The 19,297-nt window shown below is 35.9% G+C and overlaps 1 protein-coding gene across 2 annotated transcripts in view; it reads right to left on the bottom strand.

Annotated features, from left to right (window-relative positions):
• Nucleotides 1–19,297, bottom strand: part of LOC149895399 (monocarboxylate transporter 12-like) — a 46,075-nt gene that overhangs the window by 11,961 nt on the left and 14,817 nt on the right. For both annotated transcript variants that reach the window (XM_090119124.1, XM_090119125.1), the window contains exons 2-7: nucleotides 12,696–12,876; nucleotides 9,009–9,125; nucleotides 7,572–7,715; nucleotides 2,133–2,259; nucleotides 1,238–1,417; nucleotides 171–297 (exon numbers count right to left, since the gene is read on the bottom strand). In XM_090119124.1, the coding sequence (XP_089975250.1) occupies nucleotides 171–297; nucleotides 1,238–1,417; nucleotides 2,133–2,259; nucleotides 7,572–7,715; nucleotides 9,009–9,125; nucleotides 12,696–12,798 (798 nt within the window). In that variant the 5' untranslated portion in view covers nucleotides 12,799–12,876. The remainder of the gene's footprint in view (nucleotides 1–170; nucleotides 298–1,237; nucleotides 1,418–2,132; nucleotides 2,260–7,571; nucleotides 7,716–9,008; nucleotides 9,126–12,695; nucleotides 12,877–19,297) is intronic.

Below are 19,297 nucleotides of genomic sequence, written 5' to 3'. Positions count from 1 at the left end.
TCAACTCAACACACACTTGAGTTCAACTCAATTTTCATTTGAGTTCAACTCAACACCCAATAATTTCATAGAAAACACAGAGTTCCCCAGTTTCACAGCAAAACACAAGTTTAACTCAACACTTGAGTTCAACTCAACCCACACTTGAGTTCAACTCAAACCCAACTCACCTGGGGTCCCTCTTCATCATCGACCGGTTCCTTAAATTTCTTCACCATATGTTCTTCCACGGGTTGAAATAGTAACGCAGCAGCCCATACGTTTAGCATTATCCCTCCCAAGATAAGTACTGCCCCCCTGGAAATTTTAATTTAGCTATTTAGTAATTAATTTAGTTTTAATATTTAGCCGCTCATTAATTTATTTAGTAATAAATAAACATAAATATTTCAGGACATTTTTCGCACACGGATTTCCGATCCCATACTAAGCTTTTCGCTTGGAAACCAGATAGTTGATAAACATATATAATTTTAAATACATACTTATATAGATAACTAGCGGTCCGCCCCGGCTTCGCCCGTGGTACATATTTCGCAATAAAAGGTAGCCTATGTTCTTTCTCAGGGTCTAAAGATTGTCTGTGTCAAAATTCATAAATCGGTTGAGAGGTTTAAGCGGGAAAGCGTAACAGACAGACAGAGTTACTTTCGCATTTATAATATTAGTAGGGATTTAGCTGACTGTCATAGATCAAGTATTTTAAAAACTTAATTTAGTTAATAACTCCTCGTGACCACGCTCGCTGCAAAGTGTGCGAAACGTCGGGATAATAAAATAATGAGTAAATCGCGTTTAAAATCCGTTAACATCTTTATTTCTATCCTGCGTCAATCCAAGTACCCTCTTTGCGTGTATCAAATATCATGAAAATCGGTTCACTAGTTTTTGCGTGAAATAACAAAGAAACAAACACACATACACAAGTCAATAACTGCGTTAAAAAGAACCGACTTCAAACTTGCACTTGCAACATTTACAAATACAGACAAAAATGCTCATAATATAAAAACTACTGGGCCTATCCGAATAAAATGTTTATGGGACCAATTCGATACCATCCCGCATCGAACAAAAAAAGAATCACGTAAATCGGTTCAGAAACCACGGAGTAATCGGTGTACATACATAAAAAAAAAAAAAACATACCGGCCGAATTGATAACCTCCTCCTTTTTTTTGAAGTCGGTTAATAAAAACTTTCACATTTATAATATTAATAGAATAAAAAAACTCACTTATATCCATACGTCTCGAGCAAATAACGCAATACAGGCGGCAGTATAATACTCCCGAAGGCGGAACCGGACATACATATACCGTTGGCAAGCCCGCGTAAACGGACAAAGTATGACGTCACTATGTAAACTGTTGGCGGGAAAGCTAAACCAGCGCCCGTGCCTACCATTGCGCCGAAACTGGAAAAAAAATGAAAAAAATTGAAAAAAAATTGAAAAAAAATTTTTGTCAAAAAAACATTTCTTTCTGAAGGGTCATCAGCGCTAGTTGGGAGTGAAATAGAGCAAACACGTCATTTAAATTGTGTTGAAAATATTGCCCAGCGCCTATGTCAAATGATATACAGTTTAGTTTAAACGGACAAAGTATGACGTCATGTACACGGTGGGCGGGAACGCTAAACCATTGCACCGAAACTGGGGAAAAATAATTTAAAATGTTTCTAAAACTCGCTTGCCAGTGCTAATTTGGGAGATAAATGAAGAATACTATACTACTGTAAATGTATATACTACTGTAAATGTATAACTTTTTCGCGACGAAACTGAGGATAAAAAGAAAAAAAAAATGTAAAAAACATGTTTTTTTTTTCAATAATAGGTGAAGAAAATTCGCTAAAACTTGTCCAGCTGCAGCGCCTAGTGTAAAATTATTTGAAATTTAATTTGCAGATTTTATACTATATAAAAATACTAGCAAACCGGGCGAACTCCGTTTCGCCACCAGAGACACCTTTTCTTTGCTATAAACCTCACGGAGCCCGAGACCTTTCCAACGAATGCAAAACCGTGGAAATCGGTTCGTGCGTTCTGGAGTTATAGCGTCAGGAAGGAAAACCCGACTTATTTTTATATAGTAGATTTAAATAAATAAATCAATCACTCACTCACTCACCTAAAATACAAATAACCTATAGAAAACGCCCAGCTACTGAATATCATGCCGAACGCAGCAAAACTGCCACCTATGAGCGTCACCGTTCTATATGACCATTTCACGGAGAGAATTGACGAGAGTGGACCTGAAAGAGAGAGATATTCAAAAAAAAAATTCAAAATTCAAAATTCTTTAATTGGAACAATAAAAACACAGATACAAAAAACTTTATGAACGATGGCACCTATAAAAGCTTAAAAAAGCTGTGGCACAGATGCCAACGCCCGCCTCCATACATTAGAAGTTCCAGTGACTAACATTTTTACAGTAATAATTCCAAAAGAAAAACACAAGAAAACAATAAAAGTAAGTAAGACGATTACACAAATTTAAAAAGACATAAATGTGCAGGTGTGTATATGTATATGTGAGAGTGTGAGATTGTATGTGTGTGTGTGTATATGTGAGAGCGAGATTATGTAAGTTGTGTAGAGGTGTGTGAGGAATGTAGAAGTTTAGATGGTGGTTTTAATAATTTCTTCAGTTTTTTCATAGGAGAGGGATAAAAGCCATTTAAGAAGTATTGTCTTTAGCTTATGGTGACAAAGTGGGTAAATATTAAGGACCCGATTAATTTTATTGTAGATACAAGAACTAATGAAAGGATAGTGGCGACTAGCTACTGCTGTTCTTCGAAATTTAATAACACAAACCCTGTCGTTTCTGCGCCTAGAATTTATGAAGTCTGAGTCATACACGGTATCTGAGTGCTTCATCAAAACAACTTTGAGAATAAACAATTGTCTTACGGTAAGAACTTGGCAAAGGGCATATAATTCGGTGGTTGGATAGCGGAGAGGTTTGTTAACGAGAGCTTTGAGGATAGCCCGTTGGGCTCGTTCCAGTCGTATCATCAACGATTTGACACAACCTCCCCAGGATGTTATGCAATAAGAGGTAACCGACTGAATCAATGCATAGTAAACATTTTTTAAGTAACACAAATCTAGGACTCCTCTGAGGCGTTTAAACACATATGCTAGTTTTCTGATTTTTGAGCACACAGTATCAATCTGTTGCTTCCACGAGAACGTTTGGTCAATTGTGACACCCAGATATCTCAAGCTAGTGGCCCTTTCAAGACTCATACAATTGCATTGAACACAAGGGTCGGTCTTGAGACAATCATGGGCGGATATGTTGAAACTTGAGGGGGGCAAAGAAGAAAGTTTGGGGGCAAAAGTTATGTATTTACTTTTAACAATATTTAGAGTAAGAAGGTTTTGTCGGAGCCACTCTTGAATAATATTTAGGGCATTTTCAGCGACACTTCGAACCTCCTCCCAAGTTCGGGCATGGATAATCAAGGCAGTATCATCGGCATACGAAATTATTTGACAGTTGTTGATAGTCATGTTACATAGATCATTTATGTAAATGAGAAACAGGGTAGGTCCTAAAACGCTACCCTGTGGTACGCCAAAAGTAACTGGTGCAAGCTCACTAAGAATATCATTAATAACTACACACTGCGTACGTTCAGAAAGATAACTTGTAAAAATATCTAGAACAGAGCCTCGAATACCACAGCGTTCCAATTTAGATAAAAGAATAGAGATAGAGACAGTGTCAAATGCTTTAGAAAGGTCCAAAAAAAGAGTAACAGATTTCATTTTTTGTTCAAAATTATTAATAATGCTATTAGTCAAAGATAACAATGCATCTTCTGTGGATAGGCCACGTCTAAAACCGAATTGGTTTTTTGAAAGTACATTATTAGAGTTCAGAAAAGTAAGGAGCCTATTATTTAGCACTTTTTCGAAGATTTTAGAAATAGCTGAAAGCACAGATATTGGGCGGTAATTAGAGACACTATCTCTATCTCCACTCTTGAAGATCGGGTGGACAACAGCTCTCTTAAAAACAGTTGGAAATATGCCTTTTGAGATAGAAAGGTTAAAAACGTGACATAGAATAGGGACGAGTACATGCCTCGCAGATTTAAGGACAGATGTGGGTATCCCATCCCAGCCAACAGCACATTTGTCTTTAAGATTGCAAATAATTTTATGGATTTCTTCATTTTCGATGCTCAACAGTACCATCGAGTTTACAGAAGATTGTGAAGGGTTTTGTGAAAAAGCCTCAGGGGTATTATAATAATTTGAGGTAGCATTCCGAGTACCGTGAATAATTTTATAAGCCATATCTTTACCCACATTAGCAAAATAATTATTGACTGCATTGACAGATAATTTTGGACAGGTGAACTGATTTAGTAAATTACTTGCATTAGATTCCTTGCTTTTTATACCGGACAGCTCCTTGATAACATTCCATGCGGCCTTGGGATTATTCCTGATCTTCTGAAACTTGTTATGTTCGTATTCACGTTTGATTCTCTTTAAGAGCTTATTACAGAAGGTTCGGTAACGAAGAAAAATTAATTTGTTGAGATCATCTTCTGGATTTTTCTTAAATTTACGGTGCAGTTTATCTCTGTGGCGAATACATTTCAGAAGTCCAGGTGTAATCCAAGGCTTTATTATACGTTTTCTAGAGGGGACATGAATACTACGTTTATGAGAGCTTATTGTGGAGGATAGGATGTTTACTAACTTGGATGCAGATTCTTCTGGGTCTGTGGAAACTAGTACAGAGGAAAAATCGGTATTTTCAAGGGCATTTACAACTGAGGAAATATCAATACGAGAATTAACAATAGTATTTTTATTCGGTAGTGCAATTTTTGTATGAATAAAACATAGAACGGGGGCATGGTCAGTAAACGTCGTATCAAGGACCAACGTAGTGGCTGTAAAAAGTGTCCGAAGCATCACATGATCAAGACAATTGTCTTCACGTGTTGGAAAAAGATGAGCAGGAAGCAATGCGTGTGATGCTAACAAATTAAGGTAGTCATCAGTTGAAGAGTCGGTTTTATTTGAGATTATATTTATATTGAGATCACCAATAACCACAATACTCTTGTTTATTTTAATAGAAAGAAGTACGCTTTCTAAGCTAGATAAGAACGGTTCGAGATTCTTGAAAGATGGCGAACGATACAACGCGACTACAGCCAGAGAATTTTGAAATTCAAGAATAACACAATTTGCATCATTGAGCGTAGGTAATGTTACTTTACATTTTAGACCAACTCGAACATAAGTGACCACCCCCTCGTTTTGGTTAGTAAAGTTTGATTGGTGAAAGTCGTAACCTGGAAGAAGTGGAATAAATGGAGCTTTACTTAACCAGCACTCTGACAGAACGAGGATATCCAGCTGATATCCAAGTCTATGCAAGAGAGTTTGAAGAAGGGTAAAATTGCAGTTTATGCTTCGTATATTGACATGTAAGATTTTAAAGTCTGTAGCAATATTTTTTACGTAAGAAATGCTGTCCTCAGGTTGACAAATGTGGGATTCAGACACAGAAATATTTTCGATGTCATCATTAATAGAGTTTAAATCAGTCATGTTTTTGACAGTAATTAACACGGGTATTGAAACTGAAAATAACTAAAGAAAATAAATTTTGAATTCATAGTGAATGAAAAGTATGTTTTGTGTGTGTATAGGCGTATGTGTAGAGTGTGTATGTAATGTAAGTGGTGAGAAAAAGATATCACGCAAATTTCAATATCATATACAGACAAAATTACAAAATAACTAAAATAATACAATAATAATTTACATAAATCCTTAACAACTAACACTGCGGCCAATAGTCATATTATGTCTTGTTTCACTTTTGCAATATCCAATTCCGTGCGTATTCTAATTAGAGGGCCATTTTCCTTTTTACGAAGAAAGATCTTTCCGTGTGACACCCAACAGAACTTAAAATTATGAGTGTTTGCAAGATCGCGCGAGAGGAAAAACAATCTTTTCATTTTGGCAGTTAAATTCTCCGAAATAAAAATATTTTTTGGAGGGCCCTTAAGATGCAGGTGTTCAGTAGTGAGTTTAGACGGTCCTTTATTAAAATTTCGATACAAAGTAATAATTCTTTCCTTTAGTAAGCAGCTTGTTAGGTCTACAATAATTGTTCTAGAGCTTGGGTCCTTAGATTTAATTCTATAGATATCCTTAACTTCATGAGGCTGAACATCAATTTTTAGTACATTTGTTGTTTTTAAAAATGTCTGCAAAAGATAATTTTTTGATTCGGAAGGACTGTTTGGAATATTTCTAATTTCAAGGCACGTTGACCTAGATGCACGCTCAGAAATTTCTAGCTTCTCTTCCAAGGTTTTTATGTATTTAGTATCTTCAACCCGCGCCAATTCCAAATTATTTACTCTAGTTGATAAGGAATCACATTTTTCTGCTAAAAACTCAAACGAAGTCCGCATATTCTCTACTGTATCGCACAATTTTTCGAAACTTTTATTTTGCTCTTCTTTAAAATGCATAAACATTTGTTTTATTTCGTGCATGAAACTGTCTAGCTTATCATCATCACATTCAGTATGCTTCCTTTTACGGAAGGTGACATTCGTTTTTTTAGTTAAACTAGGCTCGGAAGAGCAATGGTGTAGCGTTTGCTGCATAATCGGAACAGTTAGTACGCTAGTAGAAGTATAAGCTTGATCAACAACATCCGAATGAACAGCCGCAGCGGGGGTGGAGGGGGGTGTGCGCTTGAGGGGCATATTTGTAGTAAAAGCACGAGGTAATGTTACCAGGCAAGCAGCGACCACTGGGAGAGTGTACAGTGTAAGTTAAGCCAAACGCGATGGAGATCAAGTTAAAATTGTCGCGATCGACAAATTCATACAAAGTTGTTTTCCGTCCAGTATTAGTTGACCTCTGATGATGTTTCTTTCGCACTAATTTCGTGCGGATAAAGATGTCTTATTTTTGCAATTCGTGAGTCTGTGTTTATAAAGTAAATTATTCACTCACATGTATTCTGGTGATTTATGTTATCCTAGTACTTTAAAAATATTTAAATTGAAATAATTAATTTTTGGAATCAAATTTAACATGCGGATTTAGCACAAAACACGTCTATACTGTCCAACGGTCCGGAGGGAAGGGCATATATATATTATTAACTAACTGTGCCCCGCAGTTTCACCCGCATTGCTCCGCTCCTGTTAGTCTTAGCGTGATTATATATAGCCTATAGTCTTCCTCGATAAATGGGCTATCTAACACCGAAAGAATTTTTCAAATCCGACCAGTTGTTCCCGAGTTTAGCGCGTTGAAACAAACAAACTGTTCAGCTTTATAATATTGTTATTAATTATTAATTAGCTGCGGCCAAAATCAAGTATTTCTATATATGTGTATAGTGTGTATATGTATAATGTATATGGATGTGTGTGTGTGTGTGTCTAGCAAGTGTGAATGTGTGAGTGTGTTATCTATGAGTACAACGTGTTACTCTGGGGAGTGTCTACGTGTGTGTGTATATGTATGTGTGTGTATTTTATATCTATCTCACCCAAACTACTGTACAGGAAGTAGCATAACGCCACTATTCCAGATGAGGCGGATGCACTCGCCTCGAACACATCGTTGAACTCGACGAGCAGAACTCCGAACGATTTTATTGTGCCCGGTATTAGGATGTTCACTAGGGTTGCGCCTGAAAAGATAATTGAAAATCGTTAAAATAAAAAAGGAGCGTGTGTGCCGAGCATACGTGTCAAAAGTGAAACTTCCTTGACAACATTCAGAAATACAAAAATCGTTGCCTTACGCCATGACACGACCTTGAAATTTTACTCTGCAAGATTAAAAGATATCAAAATCGTCGCCTAACTCCATGACGTGATGGTATTTCCATGACGCGACCTTGAAACTTTAGTCACGCCTAAAGGCTAAAGAAGTTTCAAAAAGTGCGTATAAAACAACGACCCTAAGGTCGAAATATCATAACAACGCTGTCATAACATACTGTCGAGAGCACTTAATCGTTTGACCCATACTATAATAATTGACCCTATAAATGTATGTGCGTAGATTCCTACCATACCATTGACCTGGATATTATGTTTCATAGGTTTTGTTATATTGGCGAAGAATAATTTAAAAATTTCAAAAAATAAATAATCCTATCCATTAATATTATAAATGCGAAAGTTTATAAGGATGGATGTATGTTTGTTACTCTCTCACGCAAATACTACTGAACCGATTACAATGGAATTTAGTTCACATGTAGAGGCTAACTTGGATTAACATATATGATAGATTTTATCCCGGAAATCCTATTTATACTAAAAAAAGTAAGTTTTTAAGATATTTGAATTCAAATTTCAAGATTTTTTTAGTTGTTTGAGAACTTATAGTAATCCAAAGGAGTTTTATATTTTTTTGGTCAAATCGGCCAATTTTAGTAGCCAAATTATAAATTTCTTTATAGGTCTATTAATTTAAGAGATAAATATCACAATACAACATTACATATACAATTATTACTCAAAGTTATTATCTGGTTTTTGATCTACCTGAAGGGTTAATTTTAGCCTTTATCTTATATATAAAATTCTCGTCTTATATATAAAATTCTCGTGTCACAATGTTAGTCTGCATACTCCTCCGAAACGGGTGGACCGATTCTCATGAAATTTTCTGTGCATATCGGGTAAGTCTGAGAATCGGCCAACATCTATTTTTCATATGTACCACGGGCGAAGCCGGGGCGGGCCGCTAGTATATATATATAAAAATATAAGACAATCTCCATTCCTTTTACCTACCTATAATTACATACCTACGTATTTAATTAATTGTAAAAAAGTAATTTTGCCGGTCCTAAGTGCGTATTCAGAAGTGAAGCTGGAAACTTATAAGCGCTTACCGGCGCTTGTCGGCGGCCCAAAACTACCACTTTTTACCAAACCCCCTACACTTTCTGCCACAAGCTACCACTCACCCACGAGCACACACCAGCCCCACTTGCCGTCGGGCGGCACCATCTCCCAGTCGCGCTCCGGCGCCGGCCCGATCGTGAACCTGCCCACTTTGCCATCGTCGTCCTCTTGAAGCGTTACTGTAAACAAAATAAAAATATTATTTATCTATATAATATAAAACTCAAAGGTGACTGATATAGTGATCTATCAACGCACAGCCCAAACCACTGGACGTATCGGGCTGAAATTTGGCATGCAGGTAGATGTTAGGACGTAGGCATCCGCTAAGAAAGGATTTCCCGAAATTCTTGCGGGAACGGGGAAAAACGGGGATGCACGTACAAAGTCGTGGGCGGAAGCTAGTCATCAATATATGTATGGGCTGATGGTGATGATGGTGATGATGATGGTCTTTAAGAAAGTGATAAATAAAGTAGAAAGAAAGTAACATTCATTTCGTAGTACACACGACAAAGAATAGGACAAGGATGTATTTTCTAGTGTTTGATTTTACGCAAGTAAGTAAGAGTACAACCTGTAGGGGCTGTAGGGTGTCCCACTGTTGGTATACTAAGCTAAAAGGAGGTTATAGTTTTGCACACGCTAAGTACGTAAAAATACTTATAAAATTCCAGATGCATTTTTTTTTCAAATAGATGAATTCTTGAAACTCTTTGTGTACACCCCTAACAAGCAACCCGCCCAACTTTACCACCCGCACGTGAGCTATCGTTTACGATTATGTTTTCATAGACAAATTGCTCACATATGCGAAGCGTTATATGCCGGCTGCGCGAAGCTAGAGAAGAAAACATGGATTTAAGGAAAAATTTAGCAAAAAATTTTTGGCGTAATTTTGTTGTTTAAGTATTTTTTACGTGATCAGTGTATGCAAAACTACAAGTCCCTTCGCGCTTAGTATACCGATAGTGGGGCACCCTGTATAAACTCTACTCGTTGCAAAGTGTGCGAAACGTCGGGAAAATAATATAATGGATAAATCGCGTTTAAAATCCGTTAAAATCTTTAATTTCTAATGGACTAGGAAGGTTGACGAAATGGATACAGCAACTAATCCATATTGATAAGGAAAAAGATACAAAAACGCCTACATACAACTGGTTATATTTTAAATTTTTAATGCTCAAAGTTAACCACCTATAATAACATTTACGGCAAAAGCTATGAGGAAAATGTGTTATTTTTTAATTAAAACTCAAAAGCAATTCTAAATAAATAACATATAAGTAGTTGAGAACTAAAAAAAGTGTGTGTTCCGAGCACACGTTTCAGAAGTGAAACTTTTTCGACAAGATTCAAAGATACCAAAATCGTCGCCTTACTCCATGACGTGACGGTATTGCCATGACACGACCTTGAAATTTTACTAACGCGCCTAAAATCTCATGCTAATTGCTAAGACCAATAAAAGCGGAGCAATGTTGGTAAAACCGCGGGGAACAGCTAGTCAATTATAAATATTAATTATTAGGTACGGATTGCAAAAATTACCATTTATGAACTAAGTTTTCATAAACTAAGTTTTAAGTTAGAGCTAGCGCGCACGAGCAACTTTGTCTCCGCAACTATTTTGTCTCTCCCATCAATTGTATGGGGAGTTGCGTCGCTACGTGCGCGCACTTTCATACTAGCCCATAGGTGGAGAGACAAAATAGTTGCGGAGACAAAATAGTTGCAGAGACAAAGTTGCTCGTGCGCGCTAGCTCTTATCAAACTTTAAAATCTATACTTCGACGCTAAATGACATTTAAATCAACTCTGATGTATAAATGAAGTTGAATTTGAATTTCAACAAAGCCATTGAGAAATTTTCCACTGTATTTTGCGAATATTTTCCTCAAACACTCTTTGTTTATTACAAGCAGTCCGGCTTCTCATTATATAACCTACTAGCGGTCTGCCCCGGCTTCGCCCGTGGTTGCTTTCGCAATAAAAGGTAGCCTATGTTCTTTCTCAGGGTCTAAAGATTATCTGTGCCAAATAACATCAAAATCGGTCCAGTAGTTTATGCGTGAAAACCATACATACATACAAACCTTTCCTCTTTATAATAGTATATAGTATAGACAAGCTGTGCCCCGCGGTTTTACTCGTAATGCTTTGCTCCTATTGATATACATATATCCCATAGCCTTACTCGATAAATGGGCTAGCAAACACCGAGAGAATTTTTCAAAACGGACCAGTAGTTCCTGAGATTAGCGCGATCAAACAAACCAACAAATAATAGGTATATATATATTAGTAATATAATATGTATGTATACTAGCTGAACCTACTTTGATTTATACATGTGAGAGATGTAAAAAGTACTTCACAACATTTATTTTCTGATTGAAAAGAATCGATCGAAGTCATTTTACAAGTTTGTGAACACTATGATCAAAATTTTAAGATTTTAATTACCTATATACTAGCTTACCACCCGCGGCTTTGCCCGTTTTGTCTAAAACATAATAAATTATATACTAAAACCTTCCTCTTGAATCACTCTATCTATTAAAAATAATCGCATCAGAATCCGTTGCGCAGTTAAACATTTAAGCATACAAAGGGACATAGGGACAGAGAAAGCGACTTTGTTTTATACTATGCAGCGATTATAATATACTAGCTTTCCGCCCGCGGCTTTGCCCGCTTTGTCTAAAACATAATAAATTATATACTAAAACCTTCCTCTTGAATCACTCTATCTATTAAAAATAATCGCATCAGAATCCGTTGCGCAGTTAAACATTTAAGCATACAAAGGGACATAGGGACAGAGAAAGCGACTTTGTTTTATACTATGCAGCGATTATAATATACTAGCTTTCCGCCCGCGGCTTTGCCCGCTTTGTCTAAAACATAATAAATTATATACTAAAACCTTCCTCTTGAATCACTCGATCTATTAAAAATAATCGCATCAGAATCCGTTGCGTAGTTAAAGATTTAAGCATACAAAGGGACATAGGGACAGAGAAAGCGACTTTGTTTTATACTATGTAGTGATTAAAATATAAATATATTCTTACCCTGCTCATCGATACTTTTTAGTTTCTCATATTTAGGCGGCATTGTTTATTCACACACAATTATTATGTTATAACTTTTAATTTCTCGAATGTACTTGTGTTAAACTACCCGCGTATATTTTTATAAAAAATAATTTTGACGTTTGACCACAGACTACATTGTATTTTGCAATGTCTATGATTCGGTGTTGCAATAAAAAAAATGTAAAAAGTAATTTACAATACTTTTGCTATATAGTGAAAGTAAAAAAATGTATCATTACTAATTGGTTTAATTTTAAATTTAGATAATATTTTATAAAGTGTTTCGTATTTATAAAATATATGTTGTTAAAGTAATAAAAATGAAAGTGTTTTGATTTTTTAGAATTCTAATAACGTATATATTTAAAAAATCGTTGTTTTTGATACTTTTGATGGGTGCAATAATTAAAATACCGTCATGAGGTTTTTACCCGTTCAGAGAATTTTGTTGATATTTTTCATGTAAGAAAAGGCAGATTTTCGGAAGCAAATTGCTCTTTTAAAACGCGATTTATCGTCAATAAATAATTGTTTTTTTGACATTCTTTTACGACACAACGGTGCGGTTCAACATTATGATTATTTATCATTCCCCTGGAAAAATCAATTCCCTGCATAGCTAGTTATCCCTAACACATTACTCACCTTTCTTCGAGGACTTAGCAGACACGACCAACGGCTGGTTCTTCACCAGCAGCGTCTCCTGCGCCTCGTCCACCGGCCCTTGCGCGATCGCCGGCGCCGCCATCACGTCAGCGGCGGTGTCGTGTTCGTTGGGAATGTTGCCTATATAACATAGTCAGTCTTCTGGTTGCTTGGAACCGGTCTGGAATGGATAAGAAAACTACTTTTAGTTGTTTATTATTGCCTAATAAATAGGAAAATAATTACAATGCGACATTATATTTATGGAACATTGCCTATATAACAAAGTCAGTCTTCTGGTTGCTTGGAACCGGTCTGGTAATGGATAAGAAAACTACTTTTAGTTGTTTATTATTGCCTAATAAATAGGAAAACAATTACAATGCGACATTATATTTTATGGAACATTGCCTATATAACATAGTCAGTCTTCTGGTCGTCCGGTCTGGAATCGATAAAGGCAGTTATTTAATTAATAGTTGTTATATATAATAAATTTGTCAAAATACAATTAAAAAAAACAATACTTTAGGGAATATTATTGCCTATTTATAAAGACAGTCTTCTGGTTGTTTTGAACCGATCTGAAAATAATAAAGGGAGTTATTATTTTCTCTATACTCAAAATTTGAAAAAATTAAAATAAAACTGTTTAAGTACGTTTTATTTTATAATATCTTTTAAACATGATGCTAATTAATATATTATTAATTAACAACCATATGTCTTTTATTGAGGTCAGAAATTCATATATCTCAAATATTTGACGACGCGGTTGGCGCAGTGGTAAAGTAACTGCCTACTGAGCCGACGGTCCCGGGTTCGATCCCCGGTCAGGGCAAATATTTGTGTGATGAACTCAATTATTTGTTCTTGGGTCTGGGTGTTATTATCTATATATGTATTTATTAAATATTATATTTATCGTCGCCTAGTACCCACAACACAAGCCTTAATTGAGCTTACTGTCGGACTAGGTCGATTTGTGTAATAAAGTCCTATAATATTTATTTATTATTTATTTATTTATTTATTTAATTACTACAGTCACCGATGCTCAACTATTTCTCGTAATAAAGTTTACAAACATAATTGCCTTGAATTCTATGAATCTTATTTAAATTTTAAAATCATCCTAACCTACTAATATTATAAATGCGAAAGTTTGTGAGGATGGATGTATGTGTTTATTTGCTACTCTTTCCCGCAAATACTACAGAGCCGATTACAATGAAATTTGGTATGTAGGTAGCTGAAGAACCAGAATAACACATAGGCTACTTTTTATCCTGGAAATCGCACGGAAACGGGAACTATGCTGGTTTTTCTTTGACTATGCGGGCGAAAGTTTGTATGGATGTTTGTTACTCTTTCACGTAAAAACTACTGAACCGATTACAATGAAATTTAGCACACATATAGAGGGTAACTTGGATTAACACATAGGATAGGTTTTATCCCGGAAATCCCACGGGAACGGGAACTATGCGGGCGGAAATCCCACGGGAACGGGAACTATGCGGGTTTTCCTTTGAAAACGCGGGCGAAGCCGCGGGCGGAAAGCTAGTTATAAATAAAAAACACTCACTCTTATAATAGTAGTAATTCTATTCTAAATTAATTAAAACACTTTTTCTTTCACTTTCAAGTTTATTTGCTAATATTATAAATGCAATTAACTCTGTCTGTAGATTACACTCACGCTCAAACAACTGAAATTTTTTTGATGACATTTTGGTACAGCAGATAGACTAGACCTTGAAGGATTAAGATTACAATCTATCCAATAAAAATAATAAAATTGAAGTTTCTGTTTTTAATATTGAAATAATTGATTTTTACTAAATACATAGTACATAATATGTATAGTTTATACATCCATATATCTATACACTATACACATACCAAAATAGTAATTTTTAACATTTATGTCTGTCTGTTTGTTCCGGCTAATCTCAGGAACGGCTGGACCGATTTTTGACGGACCTTTCACTGACAGATAGCTGTTGTTATAAGGAGTAACTTAGGCGATTTTTCATACTTATATTCCCACAGGAACTTTAGGTTTAAAAGAAAACACTCAATTACGCACGCTGGTGAAACCGTGGGGCGCAGCTAGTTTGACATAAAAATCAAACTTGAAGGACCTCCGCCTAGTCAGCTAGTAACAAAATAATAATTACAAAACACGTGGACACAAATAATCAACTGAGCACACACCCATCACGAAGCGTGAAAAAAAATATCGCCAAGGTCAATGCTCGCTTATCAGTCGTGTGATGTGATAGCGATGATTGTTTTAATTAGCACTGTACTTTATTTCTTAGCATCAACTAGTTAATGCTTGTGGCTTCACCCGTATTGTACCTGGATTAAAGTAGGCAGACATGCCCCCCTAGACAAGTGGCTTTCTATTAGCGTAAAGTTCTATAGAATAGATTATGAATGTATGAGATTGACGTTTGATTACGACGACGACGACGATTGATTACGTCAATCTCATACATTCATAATCTATTCTATTGAACTTTACGCTAATAGAAAGCCACTTGTCTAGGGGGGATGGGGTATCTACGCATGATTTCCCCAATTAAAAAAAGGGTAGTCAGTTATGTGATAATCTTTACAGTACCTATCCTACTAATATCTAGATCTACATATAATAATATCGCAGGAAAGTCAAAACTGTATTTTTACATATTAAAGTATCATACATTCATCCATGCATCCATGCTTCCAAAACATAAACTCACGATTATAATATACTAGATTTCCGCCCGCGGCTTCGCCCGCGTTTTCAAAGAAAAACTCGCATAGTTCCCGTTCCCGTGGGATTTCCGGGATAAAACCTATCCTATGTGTTAATCCAAGTTACCCTCTATATGTGTGCTAAATTTCATTGTAATCGGTTCAGTAGTATTTACGTGAAAGAGTAACAAACATCCATACAAACTTTCGCATTTATAATATTAGTAGGACAAACTACTGATATTTTTTAAAAGAAACTGCCTTTGTCACTCCTTTAAAACTATGTAGCTTTCTACTTTTGCCAAAATTTTGGTTATTTTTTACAAACAAACAAATAATGTTTCATTTTTAATATTACTTATCTATTTACCTAGCTGAAACCGGCATTACTTTATATTTTAACAGATGTTTAAATATTGATATAATCTACTGAACTACTTTTAAAACGACATTGTGGGCCATCTTCACAATTGAGAGCATTGGCCCAACAAATGATCGTCGATGTTTGACGTCATTACGACGATTATGAATGAACAATATGTACAATGACGGCCGATCATAGACATTTAGGCTCTACAGTCTACACTATCGTAATTGCCTCTACTCGCCCAACCCTGCCCATTGTGAAGAACATTGAGCGCCCCTTGGCCCTTATATATTACTAGGTTTCCGCCCGCGGCTTCGCCCGCGCAGAACCGCGCAGTCAAAGAAAAACCCGCATAGTTCCCGTTCCCATGGGATTTCCGGGATTGCGTCATTTTCCCGGGATAAAAAGTAGCCTATGTGCTTTCTCGGGTATCAAAATATCTCCATACCAAATTTCATGAAAATTGGTTCAGTAGTTTAGGCGTGATTGAGTAACAGACAGACAGACAGAGTTACTTTCGCATTTATAATATTAGTATGGATTTGATTAACTGAAAATTATTTTATAAATAAGAAGTAAAATTATTCCTTGTAATGAATCATGAATCGATGTAGTGTATAGTGTTTAGCGACGTATATAGTTTAAATTATCAACCGATTTCAAAAAAGGTCATTCCGAGGCGACGACTGTGACCTCTCGGCCACCGTAATTCGATCCCGCATTTATCGCCATTCCCCTGGCTAAGGGGGACAGGGGAATGGCGATAAATACGGGATCGAATCCCGCCTCGTAATCGATTTTTTCTCTATTCTTTAAAAATTTATAATTAGATATAAATTATAAACCATTGGAATGCTATAAGACTAAAATATCAAAATCAAGGAGAAGGCTCTCAATTCGACTGTACTTATTATTGGATTTTTTACCTCATAACTTTCGACTGGGTGAATCGATTCGGATAAATCTTTTCATAATTGAATACTAGTATCTGCTATGTGGTCTCTTATAGTTCTGACAACTTGAAGGCTGTTTATTTTTGTAAATAAATAATTAACATTTTTTTTATGTAGGGAGACCAGAGGCTAAAGTTTTAAAACTAATGTGTTATAATACTTTCATTATATAATCTAACTAGCTTTCCGCCCGCGGCTTCGCCCGCTTTGTCTAAAACATAATAAATTATGTACCTTGAATCACTCTATCTATTCAAAAAATCGCATCAAAATCCGTTGCGTATGTTTTTAAAGATTAAAGCATAAATAGGGACAGAGAAAGCGACCTTTGTATTGAAAAGGAAAAACTATGCTACGAAGGTCTTGTTATAATTAACGATATCCTCAATACAGACACTCCTTAGTTCTTAAGATAAAACCTAATTGTTTTGACCTATGTCGCTTCACTAGTTTGAAGCCCCGGTTTTACTTTGACGCGCTTTTATTAGTTACACCTGTGTGTGTATGAAACCGAATCGTTTTTACATACTTGAATGAATGAATGAAACTTGAATTTAATGTAAGAAGAGAAGAGTTTATTTGTTTGCTTGAACGCGTTAATCTCAGGAACCATGGGTCCGATCTGAAGAATGATTTCATAGTTAGATAGTCCGCCGCTAGTAGTACCGCGGGGCACAGTTATTAATTCGGTAAAAAACCTTTCTAATGGTGATTTTTTTTTAATTTTCCGAGTTACTGACAAAAAAAACATCATAAAATTAGTCTAAAACACACGGAACCAAAAACCAGTATATATACGTAACCCTAAAAGTAAAACACTATTGGCCGACATATTACCGCGTCATTGCGCTCGTTGAACTGTCGTCTGTCGGCCACCCGCGGCCACTGGCCGACGGACGTGACGTCACCGTGTCAATACACAAGATCCTTATTGGCCGTAATGGTGGTTAATTGTGTTGGGTAATAAATAGAAAAAAGAGCGTGTGTGCCGTACACACGTGTAAGATGTGAAACTTCTATGGTTAGATTCAAAGATACCTACCAAAATCGTCACCTTACTCCATGACGTGACGGTATTGACATGACGCGACCTTGAAATTTTACTCTCAACGGAATGTATACGGAAAGCGGAGAGCTATTTTATATTAAGACTAGCGGTCCGCCCTGGCTTCGCCCGTGGTACATATTTACGTTTTCTCTACATAAAAACCATCCTCGTACTTCAAGAAATATAATAAAAAAAGAATTATCGAAATCGGCTCAGCCGTTCTCGAGTTATGCGCTTACCAACACATTTTGCGATTCATTTTTATATATAAGAAGAAGAAGAAGATGAAGAAGAGTAAGGATTTTCAAGTAGCGGGAAACGAACCCGCTGACTAAACAGTCAAGGTCGTTAACCACTGCAGTGATGCAGTGGTCGAGAACCCAAACTCAAACATTTATTTATTCAATTAGACTTCTTCTAGAAGCATTTTTGAATCGCCATATCAGTTTTAACATTTACCACCCTGTTACTAATAATGCTCATTTTTGTTGAAGATAAAGTGGCTAATTACTTAATTGGTAATTACATTATCTCTCGTTAATTAACAAATGTTTGCATGTTTGTCTCTCTATCACGCGAAAACCACTCAACACACTGATGAGTGATGATAGAACTATTATCACTCATGAGTGGTTTTCGCGTGACAGAGTGACAAACATACAAATATCGGTTGTTGTATTCGGGTATGTAAGTAATGAGTCACTACATAGTATAAAACAAAGTCGATTTTTCTGACCCTATGTCCCTTTGTATGCTTAAATCTTTAAAACTACGCAACGGATTTTGATGCGGTGTGTTTTAATAGATAATATGTGGCTCCGCTCCTGTTGGTCTTACCGTGATGATATAATATAACCTATAGCCTTCTTCAATAAATGGGCTATCTAACACCGAAAAAAATTTTCAAATCGGACCAGTAGTTCCCGAGATTAGCGCGTTCAAATAAATAAACAAACAAACTCTTCAGCTTTATAATATTAGTATAGATTAGGTTTTAGACAAAGCCGTGGGCGGTAAGCTAGTATATAATCTCAAACTCAAACTCAAACATTTATTTATTCAATTAGACTTCTTCCAGAAGCACTTTTGAATCGTCATTACATTCTTTAAATTTACCACCGATTCGGAAAGCAGTATCTATGGAGAAGAACCGGCAAGAAACTCCATAGTTGCTCTTTTAAAGTCATGTCCATATACAATATAATTTTACATTACATGTTACTTACATCTAACTACATAATATTATATATTATCATAATATGCCAAAGAACTGTCCTGTTATTCTTACGCGACAACCCTCCATGGATTTTCATCTTCCATATATTCCTTAATGCTGTAGTAGGCTCTCTGAACTAATACATTTTTTAAATAAGTTTTAAATTTAACACTACTAAACTCTTTAATACTATGAGGAATTCTATTGTAAAAACGTATACCTTGGCCCATAAATGAATTTTTAACTTTAGCTAACCTATAAAATGGCATT

Source organism: Colias eurytheme, chromosome 31 (genome assembly GCF_061535395.1).
Source record: "Colias eurytheme isolate Ceu_HAF_F1 chromosome 31, ilColEury1 Martin Lab GWU primary, whole genome shotgun sequence".
NCBI classification, from domain to species: Eukaryota; Metazoa; Arthropoda; class Insecta; order Lepidoptera; family Pieridae; genus Colias; species Colias eurytheme.
Note: the sequence above shows the minus strand (reverse complement) of the source record. Positions and strands in the feature narration are given on the sequence as shown.